This window comes from Ctenopharyngodon idella, chromosome 23, assembly GCF_019924925.1.
Source record: "Ctenopharyngodon idella isolate HZGC_01 chromosome 23, HZGC01, whole genome shotgun sequence".
In the NCBI taxonomy this organism is placed as follows: Eukaryota; Metazoa; Chordata; class Actinopteri; order Cypriniformes; family Xenocyprididae; genus Ctenopharyngodon; species Ctenopharyngodon idella.
In genome coordinates, this window is record NC_067242.1 from 21,349,036 (window position 1) to 21,366,777 (window position 17,742).

At 37.9% G+C, this 17,742-nt stretch overlaps 1 protein-coding gene across 10 annotated transcripts in view; it reads left to right on the forward strand.

Annotated features, from left to right (window-relative positions):
• The window catches only part of si:ch211-285f17.1 (sickle tail protein homolog), a 154,194-nt gene extending 138,729 nt beyond the window's left edge, over nt 1–15,465 (forward strand). For 6 of the 10 annotated variants that reach the window (XM_051883033.1, XM_051883029.1, XM_051883031.1 and 3 more), the window contains 11 exons: nt 1,859–1,995; nt 2,492–2,654; nt 4,136–4,571; nt 6,346–6,571; nt 6,649–6,944; nt 7,771–7,923; nt 8,627–8,731; nt 10,090–10,164; nt 10,514–12,142; nt 12,680–12,817; nt 13,735–15,465. In XM_051883033.1, the coding sequence (XP_051738993.1) occupies nt 1,859–1,995; nt 2,492–2,654; nt 4,136–4,571; nt 6,346–6,571; nt 6,649–6,944; nt 7,771–7,923; nt 8,627–8,731; nt 10,090–10,164; nt 10,514–12,142; nt 12,680–12,817; nt 13,735–14,226 (3,850 nt within the window). In that variant the 3' untranslated portion in view covers nt 14,227–15,465. The remainder of the gene's footprint in view (nt 1–1,858; nt 1,996–2,491; nt 2,655–4,135; nt 4,572–6,345; nt 6,572–6,648; nt 6,945–7,770; nt 7,924–8,626; nt 8,732–10,089; nt 10,165–10,513; nt 12,143–12,679; nt 12,818–13,734) is intronic. The other 4 variants (XM_051883030.1, XM_051883036.1, XM_051883032.1 and 1 more) reach the window with 4 other exon arrangements.
• Nucleotides 15,466–17,742: the final 2,277 nt, after the last annotated feature.

The following is a 17,742-nucleotide window of genomic DNA, read 5'->3' on the forward strand; positions in this document are numbered from 1 at the left end:
TTCTTATTACTGGTATAGAACTTTAGAGAAAAATAAATAAATTAATAATATTTAAGTATATTTTAGCAATTCATCAGGTTTACCAGGTTAATGTAGAAACCTGTACAATAATATAAACCACTGGTTCTCAACCAGGGGGCCGCAGGGTGACCTAAAATGATTTAAATTAAGTTACATTAAAATAATCACACTTAATTTAAAGGGTTAGTTTACCCAAAAATGTTGTCATTAATTACTGACCCTCATGTCGTTCCACACCCGTAAGACATTCTCTCATATTCGAACACAAATTAAGATATTTTTGATGAAATTCGAGAGGTATATGACTCGTCCATTGACAGCAATATAACCACCACTTTCAAGGTCCAGAAAGGTACTAAAGACATCATTAAAATAGTCGACGTGACTGCATTGGTTTAACCTTCATTTTATGAAGCGTCAAGAATACTTTTTGTGCGCAAAAACAAAACAAAAATAACGACTTTATTTAACAATTTGAACTGTTGACAGTTGACGCAATGAACGCAGTGCAGCCTTCCATGTTACATCCGAACGGCGGCTCATTATTGGCAGACACTGTTCACATGAGCAGCACGATGCATGCGTGTGATGCTGACGCAGGAGCCGGCCAATAATGAGTCGGCGTTCTGATGTAGAACCTGGAAGCGCTGAACGTAAACAGCCTATGAGAATGACACAGAAGGGAAGATATTGTTGAATCGTCGTTATTTTTGTTTTGTTTTTGCGCACAAAAAGTATTCTCAGAGCTTCCTAACATTAAAGTTGAATCACTACAGTCATGTCGACCTACTTTAATGATGTCTTTAGTACCTTTCTGGACCTTGAAAGTCGTGGCTAAATGGCTGTCTATGGACGAGTCATATACCTCTCTGATTTCATCAAAAATATCATAATTTGTGTTTTGAAGATGAACGAAGGTCTTACAGGTGTTGAACGACATGAGAGTGAGTAATTAATGACAGAATTTTCATTTTTGGGTGAACTAACCCTTTAAATTCAAAAAAAAAAAAAACATAAAATCAAGGTCTTTATTGGCTGCCAGTGAACAACATCTACTTTGACCCGCCCTCAAACACCGCAGTTGTATTTGAGGCCTGGAAGAGTTTGGTTAGGAAGCTAGGTTTGCTAAGGAAGCTTCCCGAGCTGAAATTCAGAGATACAATGGGCATTTTGTTTCTGATACGCACTGTAAACAGTAGGCCAATCACAACAGACTGGGCCATCTGACCAATCAGAGGACAGTACGCTCTCGGAAAGGAGGGGTTTAGAGAGACCGGATCCTTTATCGAGCTGTTTCAGACACTGTGAGAAAAGGGGTGATGCTGCAATGTATAAAATGAGCAAAATTAATATTTTGGATGCATGTAAACCTATCGTAGCAGACCTCCAAAACAAAATTATGAACATTTAAAATAGCATAATAAGGTGAACTTTAATAAACATTAGAAAACAAGCAGTATTGTCATAGGGGCCTTTGAATATTGTGTTGGACAATTGAGAAACCACTGATATAAACATGCATAGGTGTAACATAAGCAAATCATAGTGACCATAATGTAATAATTCTCAATAAATTGCCCTCAAATACATAAATTCCTCCTCCCATAGTTTCCCCAAACCAGAAATTTAGCAAAATTTAAGACTATCAGGAGGATAAAGTGACATCTGCACTGCCCTCTGGTGTCACAACAGTGTCATTTCATATATTCACTGAATAACTTGAATTTGAATCATAACAAAAACGTGAATTTATGTGGATGGATTGGCTCATCAGTGAAAACATGAGCATATTTGTGTTGTTATTTGTGTCATAACTGTCCCGTATGTTTGTGGTTAGGGATCTGGAGCAGTATGTGGAGGCTCTGAAGACTGACTCCAGCCCTGCCGTGTCTCAGAGAGCCGTGACGCTGAAGGAGGTAGAGGAGGGAGCTGTCAGCCTGAGGAAAGTGGGCGAGAACCTGGCTGGACTGAAAGGTACAATGTAAATTACTCATTGAAAGAGCTTAGGCAAACTATTTTGTATAGTAATTGGTGGTAAGTAAGTGGGCTGCTTTCTTGTTGTTCAAGATGTTTCAGTGGCTTCCTTAGTTACAGGAAGTTGAATATTCTCTGTTGTTAGACCTGCCCGCACATGTTAAAGTAATGCAACTTGCAAAAACTGTGGGCCAGCTGTGTGTTGTGATAGATCCACCACGATAAAGATTTTTCACCTACTTTCACCTACCTTACCTACTTTGTAGGTAACAGATACAACAAGACTTGGCCTGTGACGCAGCTTGTCACTTTCTTACAGTACTATAATGGCATCTTTGTACAGAATAAACTCACATTTCACACCTCCAGGGAAAAACCTTCTACTTATCTACGTTTCATTAACCAACATGCATAAACAGATTTAAATGTCAGGGAATTTACCTAACTGAAGGTGATTCTCAGAATAATAGCAAAGCATCTTTTTTTTTTCTTGCAGGAGAGTTTCCAGCCCTTCAGGCCCGCATGCGAGCAGTGCTCAGGGTGGAGGTGGAGGCCGTAAAGTTCCTCAAAGAAGAGCCCCACAAACTCGACAGCATGCTGAAGAGAGTCCGAACCCTCACAGACACACTCGGAAACCTTCGCAGGTACAAACAGAGAGAGTAAGAGATTGAGACATTTCAATTGCGAATAAAAAAAGATTTATAAAAGACTTTATGACAAACTTTATGAACCTATTGTATACACCTTCTGATCCAAGCCACATATCCGTCCAGCCAGAGCTTTATGGAAATGTATATGCAGTTTCTGTTCTGCATTTCTCATTCATATTGTAATCATATGTGCAGAGCAGAGCAGAGACTCTGTATAGGTTTAGACAGAGGAGAGATCTGGAGCATCTGCTACTAGTCACTTCCTTTCTCCTCCATGTCAGACCTGATCAGACTCAAGCCTGTTGTCATTCTATGAATGCGAAAATGCAATTAATATTACCAGCACTCTAGAAAATTGTGATTTATTTTAAAGCCACTGTGTGTAATTGCAAAGCTAAACAGCTTTTAACACGTTCTAATGAAAATGTGTGTGAAAATGTTACCGGCTACAAAGCTAGAGTGCTGAGGGTTGTTGCCTCAGTGTTGGTATGTGGTTGCTAGGGTGTTGATAGGTGGTTGCTAAGTTGTTCTCAGTGGTTTCTAACTAGCCAAGGTCAAAAGACTTCTTTCAGTAATAGTCACTGGGATTTTTTCACCCCTTTTGTTATTTGCTGAGCAAAAAGAGCTTCAGTGCTTAAAGTCATTTAAATTAAACTACACTGACACATTTTGTTTTTATTATTGTTTCCCTTTCTCTTTTTCCCCTTTTTTCTTTTTTAGTGTTTATTTTATTCATTTTATTTAAATTAAATTACAATATGACTTTCTTTTTCTTGTTATTTTTTCTTTGTAAATTTTATTTTATTTATTTTTTCTTATTTTTTTCTTTATCTTTTTTCCTCCTCTTTTTTTCCTTTTTTCTTTTTAACATTTATTTTATTAATTTTATTTAAATTAAATTACATTGTGATTTCCTTTTCATTTTTCTTTTTTAATTGAATTTTATTAATTTTTAATGAAATTTACATTTTATCCTGTTTCTTTACCTTTTTAAAAAAAAAATATATATATATATATATATATATATATATATATTTCTATTCTAAATTTATTTCTAATCCTATTTACATTTTTTAAAGTTAAAATGTATATTTATTTTTATATTATATTTTATTTATAAAATGTCTATAATAATTTATTTTATTTTCAAATACAAGAAACCTAATATAGGACTCATAATATTCATGTCTGTAAATGTGCAGGACAAGTTACAGGTTTGATCAAACCTCAACAGGATTATCAGATACTCTGTCTTCCATTGTTTGTTCAAACAGAGTATTGAACCAATGTTGGGCAACTGACCCCATATAGCCATCTGAGAAAATCAGATGTGATTTCAATTCTTCAAAAATTGCACATTGCAGCTTTTAATCCTCATAAATATTAAGAAATCATAAAAATAAGTTTGTGATTTTAAATTTGACTAGATTTTAGTTTATTCTGAATGTTTTTCTCATTGATTTCTGTTTCAATTATTATTTGTTCTCTAGGTATGCCACAGATAGTCTGCTGAATCCCTCTGACCCTGTTCCCTCAACCCCAGCCTCTGAAAAAGCAGAATCAGCCATCGTTGAATCTTTTGAGCCTGCCTCGGTCATACCTCAGAGCTCCATGGTGAGGTCAGAGGTTATGTCGTCAAGCCCTATGGTGATCCACCATGCCCAGGCCTCTCCTGTAGCCTCACAACAATCCCTGAAATCAACAGCACCTTCACCCATTCCCCCTGCAGCACAGAGACGAGAGTCTACACCTTCACCTACCAAACAGCTCAAAAAACCTTTACTTGAGCAGACACAGATACCAAATACCAGCAGTAATGGAGTCTCTGCTAATGACATTCATAGTAAAGGTCCTTCTCCAAACTTGTTAATTGAGGAGATCCAAGCAAGCCACAGCAAGAGCATAAACAGGGCTGTGTCAATAGAGGTGAGTTTTGTGCATTTTGAATCAAATGAGTAAAAGCCCCCATTTTTTTTCGTTCTTCACTTAGGGGTAAAAAGAAGTTCGAAATACTTGAGCAGCAGCATACAGTTAGCGAACATCCTTACTCTGCCTACACTGCTGTAAATATGTGCTGCGTGCTTTCCTTTCAATAACAAAATAAACAACAAAAATGACAGCGGTAAGAAAACAGCATTTAAGTGAGCATCTGATCATAGCGATGTGGATATGTTTACTCAAGCTCTGCAATTCGGCACTCCAGTCAAGTCACGTCACGTTTATTTATATAGCACTTTATACAATATATCGCTTTAAAGCAAGCAGCTTTATTTTAACTATAAATTAGCTCTCCAGGGTGTTCATGTTGTACTTGAGTCTGACCTCACCAGAATTAACAGAAGAAATGAACCAGAGAAGATATCCACGTCAAAAAAGGCGGAGCTTCAGCGCACACCTACCTACTACGCAAAGTTACTTTTAAAAGTAATGAATTACAATATTGTGTTACTCCCTTAAAAAGTAACAAATTGCATTACTTAGTTACTTTTTTATGAAAAGTAATGTGTTACATTACTTTTGTGTTACTTTTTCTTACCTGGGCTGGGCTTGCATGTTTGTTTTTTAAAAACAACAAAAAAGGTTCTATTTTTGGCAAATGTTAAGGCCCTTTTCACACCAAAAGTGAAATGAATAAGCCTCAGGCTGAAGGAAATGCATATTTACGCCTGTACAGTAGAGGACGCAGCTCAAACAAACCATTCAGCTGTGCTGCCATTCTGGATTAAAGAAGAATGGTATCAGTGTTGCCAATTTAGCAATTTTGTCACTAGATTTAGTGACTTCCTCTTTTGAGACTTTTTTCAAAAATTTAGGGACAAATCTTCTTGGACAAACCTTATCTAGATTCTTATTTTGCCCACTGATCTATATTCATATTTATAAAGATCAATGAATTTGGCGTTATGATGTCGTCTAGTGACATTTAGCTACCAGTTTTATCTACTTTCAATTGAAAGCAACACTGAATAGGATACAGGAGAAGGAAGTTCAACACTCTTATTTCTAAATCTAAAGTAATTTTCGCTTATTAGTATGGTTGAATTGGATCATTGAAGGTCAGCAGCAAAGACATTGGTTAATAAAGTGAGATTAAATACATAAAGTATATTTGTGTAATTTAATATAGTTAATTATTACAGGTTTGCATAAAATTCTGAGCTTGCATTTCACTGTTTTTATTCATTTTGAGGAATACTGAATGTTTTCATGCAAGTGAGATGAGTAAATGCATGTTCACATTTAGTCTAGAACTACAATAACCATCATGTTTACACAGCGCACACAATGCCTCTGCAATTTATTTCTCTCAACATGGGGACAGGAGAGCTGTCAGTCAATAAATGTGAAAAAGTAACTTGCTTTACGTATTTGAAAAAGTAACTTAGATATTTTGTTGTAAATCGAAAAAGTAATGCATTACTTTACTAGTTACTTGAAAAAGTAATCTGATTACGTAAGTTACTTGTAATGTGTTAGCCCAACACTGCTACTACGTAATCTCCATGGGCCAATGGTAGTTCGAAGGAGTTTACAAGCCAGAGTAAACTTTTATGGAAAGTTTGCTTTGGCAAGCTTTTTCGAACTCCCGGAAACTGGCCAAATTTTGTTCGGAATTACGTCACACCAGTTAGTATATTGTGGCCTTTGGGTGAAAATGTGCATTCTCTTGTTTACTTACTGTTTTGTTTGGTATCTTCAGGCTGCAGAGAAAGGATGGGAGGAGAAGAGGCAGAACATTGGTCATTATGATGGGCAGGAGTTTGAACGGATGCTCCAGGAAGCAGAAGCCAACATGCTGAGAGGAATACCAAACCTTGAGGTGCCCAGCAAACCTGAGGGCTCTCCTGCAACTCCTGCAGTGCTTCCTGCCTCCCTGGAGGAGGTGATAGAAAAAAATGAACCTACAGCAGCGCCAACAGAACAAGGTAAGAGACCTAAAGACATGTTAGTGCTCTTGAGACTACTATTTGGCGATGTTTATGCTTATTTTTTCTTTTTGCAGATGACAATCAGACAAACTCTGAGAAACCTACTAAGACTGCTCCAGAGAAACCTCCCAAACCTCTGGAGAAGCCAGTTAAGTCAGCCTTGGAGAGACCTATTAAGCCCAGCCTATCCATCAAATCCAACCTAGAAAGACAAAGTAAGACTCAGGAAAAAGTTAAGCTTCAGACCACAGAGAAAGCCAACAAGTCTCCTCCTCCACCCCCACCTCGACGAAACTACACCACCAACACTGGGATGACCACCACCCGCTCTGGAGAAGTCATTTACACCAGCAGGAAGGAGTCTGTTACGGTATAAGTTTATTTGTAGGACAGACTTTGACTTAAGTCCAAATAATAAAATTAAATATAATTTTAAATCTGTATTATATTTTAAAAATAATTATTGATATAAAATAAAATTAATATATAAATAAAATTGAATTAAATAAAATGTTAATTATTAGAGATGCACTGATGTATCGGCCGATTTTTGATCAATTTACAACCATTGGCATATCGGCTATAGCATTAAAAGGTGATATAACAAGCCAATGGTTTATTAATTAACTGCGTGAAGGCACTGAGCTGTATAATGTCTGTTGCATAATCCAAGATTAATCCATAATCTAATATTCCTGCTGTGCTGCTGTCTGCGTTTTAATGTTAATCAAACAACAAAAGACAAAAAAAATCGCTCACTACTCTTGCCTAAATAACTTTGGTAAGGATTAATATGTATAGGGCCCCATGATTTTCGCGACGTGGAAAACGCGGACGAAATCACGGGAATCCAGTCATAAAAACGGAATTTACTGTAGGCTATAACACGGAATGTCACGGAATTTTTCAAAGTTTTGATGAATAAATAAAAAGTAGGTCAGTACACTTAAATCAAATCGTGATATAGACTAGTGTCTGTGAATATTAAGCCGCAAAAAGACTTTAAATATGAATCCTGCATGTTCTGCGTGTCTCTGTGTGAATGAATGGCGCAGACACGGTTTCATTTACCTCACACACACACTGAAGCATGCGTGACACTCGCAGTGTTTTTCAGCACCAAAAAATCCTATCGTTGCATCCCTATTAATTATATTTTAAAAATTATTAATATAATTTGTTGAAATACTTTGTAGGAGGGTGAAGAGGAGACCAACAGTACAGCGTCTCAGTCTGAACCAAAAACCCCTCCAGAGGCGAAGCGCAAACCCATTACTCCTCCACCTATCGCTGCCTCGGCCATCACTGAGGAAGAGGATGAGGGAGACAAAATTATGGCAGAGCTACAGGTGAGATAAATGCAGAAACTCAAACATACATACACATGCACTCTATAGCAAGCATAACATAATGTACTTAATGGATATATACGTTAATATATGTATATGTGCTCACTGACTAATTATAAGTGTTTTGATTTTAAAATGTCTTGGGTGTGAAGTTGCTTGGTGTGGGTGTTAAGATGCTTTGGTGTGTGCCCTGTGGCTTATTGGGTGGCAGTTTCATTTCCCTGCACTGGATTAGTTTCTGTTCCCCACCATTCTGTAGATCAACAACCTTTTCATAAATTCTAAAAAATATTCAAAAATATTTATACACCATTATTTGCAGTTCTACTGTCAAAGATCGAATTATTTTCTTTTTACCTTTTAAATTAGTAGACATACATTTTTAATAGAATAGAACGTGCATGGTAATGTAATCAGAATATATGTAAAACAAATGTAATTATATTATATAAAAAATATAATACAATTAAACATATATATTTCAATTATGTCTAATTAAAAACATTTTATTATTTAAGCATCACTCAAATAAATATATATCCACTACAGTTAGCCAAAATATCAAAAGGCAAATAATAATTTGATAAAACCCACTGTAGATAATTTCTGTTACATTATACAGTAATCTTGAACAGGTTTGCCCAATTTAATGATGGGCAGATACTTATCTTTAATCCCCTTCCTCACAAATTCTTCTTCTCAGGTTTTCCAGAAGTGCTCTGTTAAGGAGGTAGGGCTCAAGGGTTTGGTAGAGCCACAGATCAGAGAGCTAAGACCTGGGGTCTTACTGCCCCTTAAAGATAAGAAGGTAAAGGATATGATGTCCTTTAGTAGACCCTCCAACTGCCTGCCTGTACCAGCCGCTTGTCCCTGATGGCTGTCCTTTACAATGCTTGTTTGGCTTTCTTACCCTTTGCTAACTTCCTCTGTACACTCTTGTGATGGGTATCTGCCACCAAAAATGTTCTCACTGTTCTTTAAGTTTAAATTCTGTTCCTTTCCTTTTATTTCTACTGAACTCATGAACTGTGCTGATTGAAGTGATGTAGTTTGAGCCAAAAGGGGAAACAGATATGATTGGCTTTGTGTGCTCTGAGTCATCCAATCAATAAACTAGATTTTCGACACTCTGCTGTCAAAAGGGTGTTGTGTGTGTGTTTTCTTTTTTAACATTCATTGTAATAAAAAGTATGTTACCTCAGTTGGATACAAATCAATTTCCAAACGCTTTATTACCTAAGGTTACATGATTTTCAAACATTTATCATTTACAATGTGCACTTACAGCTTGAGTTATCTAACCAGGTGTAGCATTAACAAATTGTCCTAGCCAAAATGTCATTTAGCAGATTTATGGGAAATTATCAGGACCTACTTTAATGTGGCCATCTAATTTTCTCTTTAGAAAGGTCCAAACCATGCATCAGTAGAATGTAGCTTAGACTTGGTTTAGTCGTGAGGATTTTAGAGGATACTTTCAGCTAGCAGTCTGGAGTTCAGAATTTGTTCTTTGATCTTCTCACTTTGCTGCATGCCTGCTACTGTATAAGCCTCCTTACTTATTTGATGGATTTTCAGTCTCGCCTTTTCTCTCTTTACCTTAGTTGCACCTCTTCACTGAACATTTTCACAGTATTTTCTCACTGTTAAAAATTGTGCAGTCTTATTTACTGGTGAAATATTACAAAAAAGCAAACTTTTGATCTCAAAAGTGTATTCAGCCAAATAAAGTTTTGGAAAAAGTTGGAAACAGTGTTGGTACATGCATTACAACTCTTAAGTTTTCATTGTTTCGTAAATTTTACATGTAATTTTGGGCTGTTTATTCAGATTAGTTCAAAAATGCCTTAGGTCTAGCGCCAAATTATGATCTGTTATTAAATTATGAATCCAATTAATTGCATATTTTAAAAAAATGTCTAACATTAATAGAGAGAAGAGAAATGGTCTGTATTTCCAGCTGTAACATATTATTGGCATCATTATGGTTAGAAATTTGGTTGATTTTATGACTATTCTTAAAATAAACATATTTTGATATGATAGAATGTATGATCCAAGAATATGTTACATCAAAAGCAGCCTAAAGGTCTTTAGTGGTCTTAGAGTAGCTTGTAGACTGAGATTTTTTCTTTGTGAGATGATGTTGTTCCCCACAAACCACAGAATACAGAAAACCAAGACGACAAGAATCCTGACACAGATGAGAATGGCAACAATACAATTCGTCAGAGTCCTGGGGTGAGCGGCAGTGTTTCTTATCATAATGACATAATTATCATAGACTTACTGTAAACTCCTACAAGAAATTTATAAGATGTTATGATAGTATGAGCTCTGAAAAAAACGTCTTAGTGACAACCAGTCATTAAATAATTGAGACCCCCTATCAGCAAAATAGTTATTAGCTCCCCTATCAGGTTACTCCAAAGTGTGTGTCCCTGCAATAGTGTTCTGTGAAACCTCATAAAGACCTGTTAATGGCCAAACCAACTGTAGAGTATATAATTAATTCCAAATAGGATTCATAACAAACTTAACTAATGGAAATTTCTTTTTTTTTTTTTTTTCTGACCTTTGACCTTTTAAGGTCATCTACTATGTCACAGCTCAGATCTCCAAGGGGCCTTCATCAGCATCAGAGGAATCAACAGAGCGTAGAGATGCATCACAGTCTCCCCTATCACAGGTGTCACATGTCAATGCTTCTGACCAATCCCAAAGCCAGCTGCAGGTATCCACTAACAAATTTGGTGCCCTCAAAAGTAGCGGCCCAGCTAGCTCTTCTAGCTCTCTGCACCAAAATCAGCTGTCTCGTTCAGCCTCTTTGAAGTCAAATCCACCCTCTCCATTGGAAGAACTTCCAAGTAGCCCAACCCAAGGGGAAGTTCATGTGGTCAAAGCTGCTCAAGTGCAGGTTAGCATAGAGGAGAGGGTAGAGTCTCCAACATCAATTTGCTCACCAGTCTCCTTTGGAGACACTGAACACAGTCTTTCTAAAGCAATCCATGTTGGGCCAGATTTAGCAAATCAGAAGCTTCTGTTTGGTTCATCCAAGGCGAAGGAAAGGAAATTTGAGGAAATTGAGGAAAATGATGAGGCCTTTCTCAGTCCTGATCTGCCAGGAGAAGAGCCACCTCCACCTCCTCCTGATAACTTTGCCTTCATGATCACTAATACCAAGGTACAAGCCCTCTCCACTGGAGAGTACCATCAGCTTGTCAATGCCAAGAAAGGTAGTGTGCAGACGGTAACTGTTGGCAACAAACGACCAAGTGCTTCTGACAGTGGCTCAGCATCACAAGATGATGCCAATACCAATGGTCCCGCTGGTGCTGACAAAAAGCCAGTTATCATCATCTTTGATGAGCCAATGGACATCCGCTCAGCTTACAAACGTCTCTCTACCGTCTTTGAATGTGAGGAGGAGCTAGAGCGGATGCTTGCAGAAGAAAGAATAGATGAGGAGTGTGAGGAAACAGAGGAAGAAGAATGGACTAGAGGATTGCAGGTCAAACAGAATGGAGGTGGTAGAGATTCTGGAAAAGTTACTGGTTCAAATTCTTCTGCAGATGTCACAGACGGTCAAGTCATTAACTCTTTATCATCCTCATCTTTATCTGAGGGAGGGGCATTAGTAGATGTAGACAGTGATGCAAGGCAAGATGGAAAGAAGAAATTCAAGTTTAAGTTTCCCAAGAAACAGTTTGCAGCGTTAACGCAAGCCATTCGCGCTGGAAGTAAAACGGGCAAAAAGACTTTGCAGGTTGTTGTCTATGAGGATGAGGAAGAATCAGATGGAACAGTCAGACAACACAAAGAGACCAAGAGGTTTGAAATTGCTTGCTCCAAAACAGAGTCCTCAAAATCAAATAAACAGGAACCTAATGGACGAACTGACGAGATTCGTAAGAGTACCTACAAAACCCTTGACAGTCTAGAGCAAACAATAAAACAGCTTGAAAGCACAATTTGCGAAATGGGGCCGAAGTCTTCGGAAGACCCAGAAAGCGTGGTAAACCCTGAAACTCAGGACAACAAAGTTGGAGAGAGTTCAGGGCACTCAGAGAAAGGACTTTCTCCCAAAGCCTTTGTTCCTAGGTCGACTTCTGCCAGTAAAGTTCCTGGTCTCCGAAAAAAGACCAAACCACAGCTCCTTCCTCGACCTGCCATCATACCAACTACAGGGGTCTCAGTCACACCAGTTCCCACTCAACAGGTCTCTCTCTAGCTCTTACTACCTTAACAAAGACTATGGATCTTTCCCTCTCCTCTTGCTCACAACAGTTCCACCCTATCCAGTGACTTCTACAGATCCTTAGCCTCTCCTGTGGTGGAGGCTACCAACTCTGGGATCTGAACTTTTTAACACCTTCACATATTTTTATAAATATGGTGTGTTTGTTTCTGGCGTGGCGTTTCATGGATAGACCTTTGTGTGTTCACTGGTGCTCTAATCTTGGGTTAAGGTAGCCAACAACTTTCACAGTCTTAGAACCACAGTCTCACATTGTTTCTGGTTCCTTTTTGTGGGTTCTAAGGCAGTCTTCAAAGAAACTTGGTATTGGTATTCTGGGCTGGTTTGCATGCCTCCTTCTTTTCTGGTATACAAACTCTACAGTGTCTACAGATGTGTTGTGCAAGCTTTGTCTTGCTGTGATTTAGTTTAAACCCCCCTGAAATATGGCTCTCATTTTTTGTTTCTTTCTTTTTATACCTTTTCTTTTCTGTTTGGTTTAAATCTTTTTTTTTGCAGAATGCCAGCGTGGTCTCACCTACTAGTCGGATGCCGGTGCCTGTTTCTGCCAAGGCGCGGCAGCAACCGGGCACCTCAGAAAAAGAGAGGGCAACAAAACCGCAAAAGCTACAGGACTCTCAGAGGCAGTTCCGCCAGGTAGTTTTATCATAGGACCACTTGTCCAGTCAGAAAGATAGACACACCTAGGCATAGACTCGAGAGGAAAGTTAGTTTTGCAGGGCATACATTGAGAGGGAAAGAAACTAACAAAGAACCTGATGAGACCAAACAAACTGTTCTTTGGCGAAAGGCCCAGTGTTGAAAGCTGTCTTTGAACTGTTGACGTCTTCTTCTGCTACATTTTTTGAATGGCTGTGACCGAAGGCAACTGACTGTTATCTCATAATACCATCAAATGCTTCTGCATGTTTGCTTTGCTTGTGGCTTTGGTGCTGTAGAAAACACTACAGCCACTGCTTACCTAACACTGTTGGATGCTTAGATTAGGGATTCTTTAACTAAAAACCACTGACATCTAACCCCTACATACTCCAATGCCTGTGACAATTCCCTTGCAAGTCAGGATGCTTCTCTACTTAACCCATTTTTGGACCCTTTACCTGTTTACCTCTCTGAGGAATCCCCAAACCCTGGCCCCACTGCCCAGGGTCCACAGATCCACTTTGTCCCCATTATCCTGTGGATGCCTTTCCAATTGTACCTCTTCTATTTCTCCTGGAGCCTCCTATGGTCTTAAGTACTGGTTGGTTGCACTTACACTGCGCATTACTCACTCTAAAACTCACAATCCTACCATCTATCATCTTCCTTCTCCTTTCCATTTTACAGTCTACTTAAAGTGATATTTTTTGTATTCTGACCCTGTAGACAGATAGTTTTGTGTGTATGCCTTTAGTACTTTCATTTATAAATGTAGCTTCTGTGTCTTTGATAATCTGTCGTGATTAACTGTAGATCCCAGTAGTATGATTTTAAACATGCTTAGAAATTTTGCGTATCTTAATCAAGATCTTTTTTTGACAATCAGTGTGTTTTGGCATCTTTGTTCGCAGGCTAATGGAAGTGCTAAAAGATCTGGAGGAGATCCCAAATCCACTTCTCCTACTGTGCCTGCTTCTAAAATTCCTGCTTTTTCCTCTAGTACAGGAAAAGGCTTGCCCCAGTCTGATTCTACTAATATTGTTAATTCTTCTCCTTTATCTTCCTCCCTTCCCGCTAGCAAATCTTCTATCCCTCCTCCTCGATCCAATTCCACCCCCTCATCTCATATCCCCTCCCTTTCTAATGGTTCTTTAAAATTTGCCCCTCCCACTCACAGCACTAAAGGCCTCTCTATTCCCATGCAGACACAAAATGGTCGACCTTCCACCTCTTCTTCCTCTTCCTGTTCCCACTCCCCTTTGTCCCCGACTATGTTGAGTCAGAGTGCGAAGAGTATCCGTACCATTCACACACCCAGCTTCACCAGCTACAGTCGGCCGCACAATGGGAGTGCCGGTAAATCAGCTATCCCAACAGTAACTGTCGCTAAGGATGCTGCGTAAATTGCTTTGCTGCTTTGCAACCATTTGTTTATCTCTTAATGAGGTGGAGTCACTCCTGATTTACTTCGATTCATTTTTTAAGTTGTTTTTGTGATTTTATTTGTTTGAACAGATAATATTGTTACATCAGAGTGAAATTTGTTTTGGCATGACTTTGGCTATTGCATGTTATTATTTTCTCTGTTCAATTGAATGGCCAGCCTCCATTATTCAGTGTTTTAAACTTGAATCTCTGCAAATCATAGACATATAAAAAGATAAACTGTTTTATTTTAAAAAGTAAAAAGTTTCATTGCAGAGAGCAGGCTCTTGATCAAGGATTTTACAGAGCACTTCATTTGAAAAGAATATTTATTTTTCATACAAGTTGAAGAGAGGCTAATAAGTATTAAAGTTAACATAGTAAAAAAAAAAGTATGTAAACAATGTTTTGGTTATTAACATCCTCTAAATGATTGTAGATGATTGCATATGCATTTTTTAATAAACTGACAGACATTGGTTGTAGCCACAAGTGAAAAAGTACTGTAAGTATACTAACCATTTACACAAATTGTCAAACATTGTCTGTTTTTTTTTTGTTGTTGTTGTTTTTGTTTTTTTGTCTTTCTTACATGCACTGCCAATGTCTTTAAGATTTATTGTTATAAATTGACAACAGTTTTGCAATGAACAGTTGTCTGTCTATTCAGTAGTTGTGCCTGTTTGCCAAAGTTTGTAATTTACTTCCTTACAAATGACTATATATACTGTGTTAGACACTATGTACATTTAGGATAGGTTATATCTGGCTTAACCTACCTATGTCAAAAAATCCTTGATTTACCCATGCAGTCTATGGCTTTTAAATTAATGAGTATTGATATCTAAATGTAAACTAAAAACTGTAGTAATTGATAAAATCGCTCTCTACTTCACATGTACATACTGTAACATCTCTATTTCAGAGATTGTCTTTAGTTTTGTTAACATATTGTACCAAAGTTTATTTCTATGCATGCCTATACAAAATTGTAGAGAGAGAGCGAGAATGTAATAGAAGAAAATCATGCTTGCACAGACAGATTTTGTAAATAAATATGTTTTCTTTGGTTTTGTATAGCTTTAATTGCAGAAGCAATCTGTGTAAAAGAGTGTAGGTATTAAAACAAAGTTCTGCATGCTTGTCGTTTACATGGCCTCTCGGCTATGGTTTCTCCACTTCACTGCAAGTCCTTCTATTAAACATTTTGGCAGATATTTCAGGTGATTTGTGTTTTTTTTTTTCTTTTTATCACATATATTGTCTTTTACACCTTTACACCTTGATATAGTAACAGCATTATAATGACATTCTTGTAAAGTACATGTTTTGTGAACTGTACTGGTCAAAACATTTAAGACACACTTTACTGAATTTATGTAATTTGTGTAGAGCTGTAGGCAAAAGGTATTTACTTGAAGAATCTAAAATATAAAGTTTTAAGTTTTGATTTGATTTATTTTAAAGTCCCCCTGTGGTGAAAATCAAGTTTTTAATGTTGTTTATATGTCCATGTGGTGTTTTTAATATGCTTTAAGACAAACCATGTGCAAATTCATAAGTCAACACTATTGCTGAGTATTTTCTATTGAAAGCTGAAGTGAAAAAAAGACGGTTTGAAATCGCTGGTGTTTCTGACGTCACAAACTAGCTTGTAACCAATCATGTCAATGTGCCGGCGGGCTTTAACATATCATTAACCATGACCGCTCTGAAGCAGGAGAGTCTCGAGAATATCCCGGTATATTTTTCTGTTGATATAAAAACAATCGGATAGATTGGGCAATATAGCGGGTGTATGTATATTCGATGTTATAATGAACTATATGCCTTTCTCCACTGACTGAGCGTTTGTAAGGATACTGATTGTTAGAAGGCAGCTGTCTACGGAGCCCCTAGGGACGTGGTGGTGGAAAAAAAAAATCGGGATGGGAGGAAAAAAAAATTCTCAAATCTTTTGCGTTCCCTCGCAAAACTTTTGCGTTCCCCCGAGAAACTTTGCGTTCTCTCGCAAAACTTTTGCGTTCTCTCGGAAAACTTTTGCGTTCCCTCGCAAGGATATTTGCGTTCCCTCGCAAAGATATTTGCGTTCCCTTGCTGTGAGCTCGGACAAACACTTCCTCTTTAATGTCCCGCTGGCTGGCAGTAGTGTTTCAGTCAGTTCCATACGTTAATAATTCACACAAATAATGCGCGACTCATAGAGTTTAAACTTGTTGGACTCAAATAAGAAATGCAGTCAGTGCTTAACTCAAGGAGTTCAGTAAAGTTGCCAATATATTCACAGATTCGACCTTCCCGGATAACTCGTGAGCTAAACGCTGTTAAAACACAAATGCAGCTATTTCCAATCATAGTAACCTAGACAACGAGCTACAACAACCCAATTTTCCTCAAACGTGCTTTATAATATATAAATTGGTCTCTATGAGCAGGCGGCGGAGAGACACGTATAAGGGACCGTCTGAAAAGTGCAAAACCCTTTTGCTCATTTTATATTATGAAAAATACAAATACTCAATAACTTCACTGTAACACACTGTACTGTCACCAAATTCAGTTAACACATTACTGTTCTCCTGCTGGTTATAGGTACTACAACACTACAACATTTAGTTTGGCAAGTAGCACATAAAGGCCTTTACACAAATGATGTTGGTAGCTTACATACAACAGCTATTGCATGATAATTGCTTACTGAATATGATGACATTACAATTTATTTAATATTTTTACTAATAGTGAAGTTATTGATTTTGTTTCATAATAATCATAAAAGTTATACTCCATAAGTTATGCTCCAAGTGCTCCAGTACAACCAGCAGGAGAGCAGTGACGTATGAACTAAATTTGGTGACAGTACAGTGTGTTACAGTGAAGTTATTGAGTATTTTTCATAATATAAAACTCACCCAGTTCAGCAAAAGGGTTTTGGGTATTGCACTTTTCAGACGGTCCCTTCAGGCTTCTCTCTCTGCCGCCTGCTCATAGAGACCAATTTATTATAAAGCACATATGAGGAAAATTTGGTTGTTGTAGCTCGTTGTCTAGGTTACTATGATTGGTAATAGCTGCATTTGTGTATTAACAACGTTTAGCTCACGAGTTATTGATCCGGGAAGTTCGAATCTGTGAATATATTGGCAACATTACTGAACTCCTTGAGTCAAGCACTGACCGCATTTCTTTATATTTGAGTCCAACAAGTTCAAACTCTATGAGTCGCGCATTATTTGTGTGCATTATTAACATGGAGCTGACTGTAACACTACTGCCAGCCAGCCAGCGGGACATTAAAGAGGAAGTGTTTCTCCGAGCTCACAGCAGGGGAACGATAATATCTTTGCGAGGGAACGCAAATATAGGGTAGGGTGACGTGACCACCCGTCCTGCTTTGCGTTGTACCGCACAGCATTTTCACCCCTTGTCCCCTGGGCCGCATTAATTCACGGGCTTACCTGGGCTTAAGCCCAGGGCCCCGGGCTGAGAGAGGG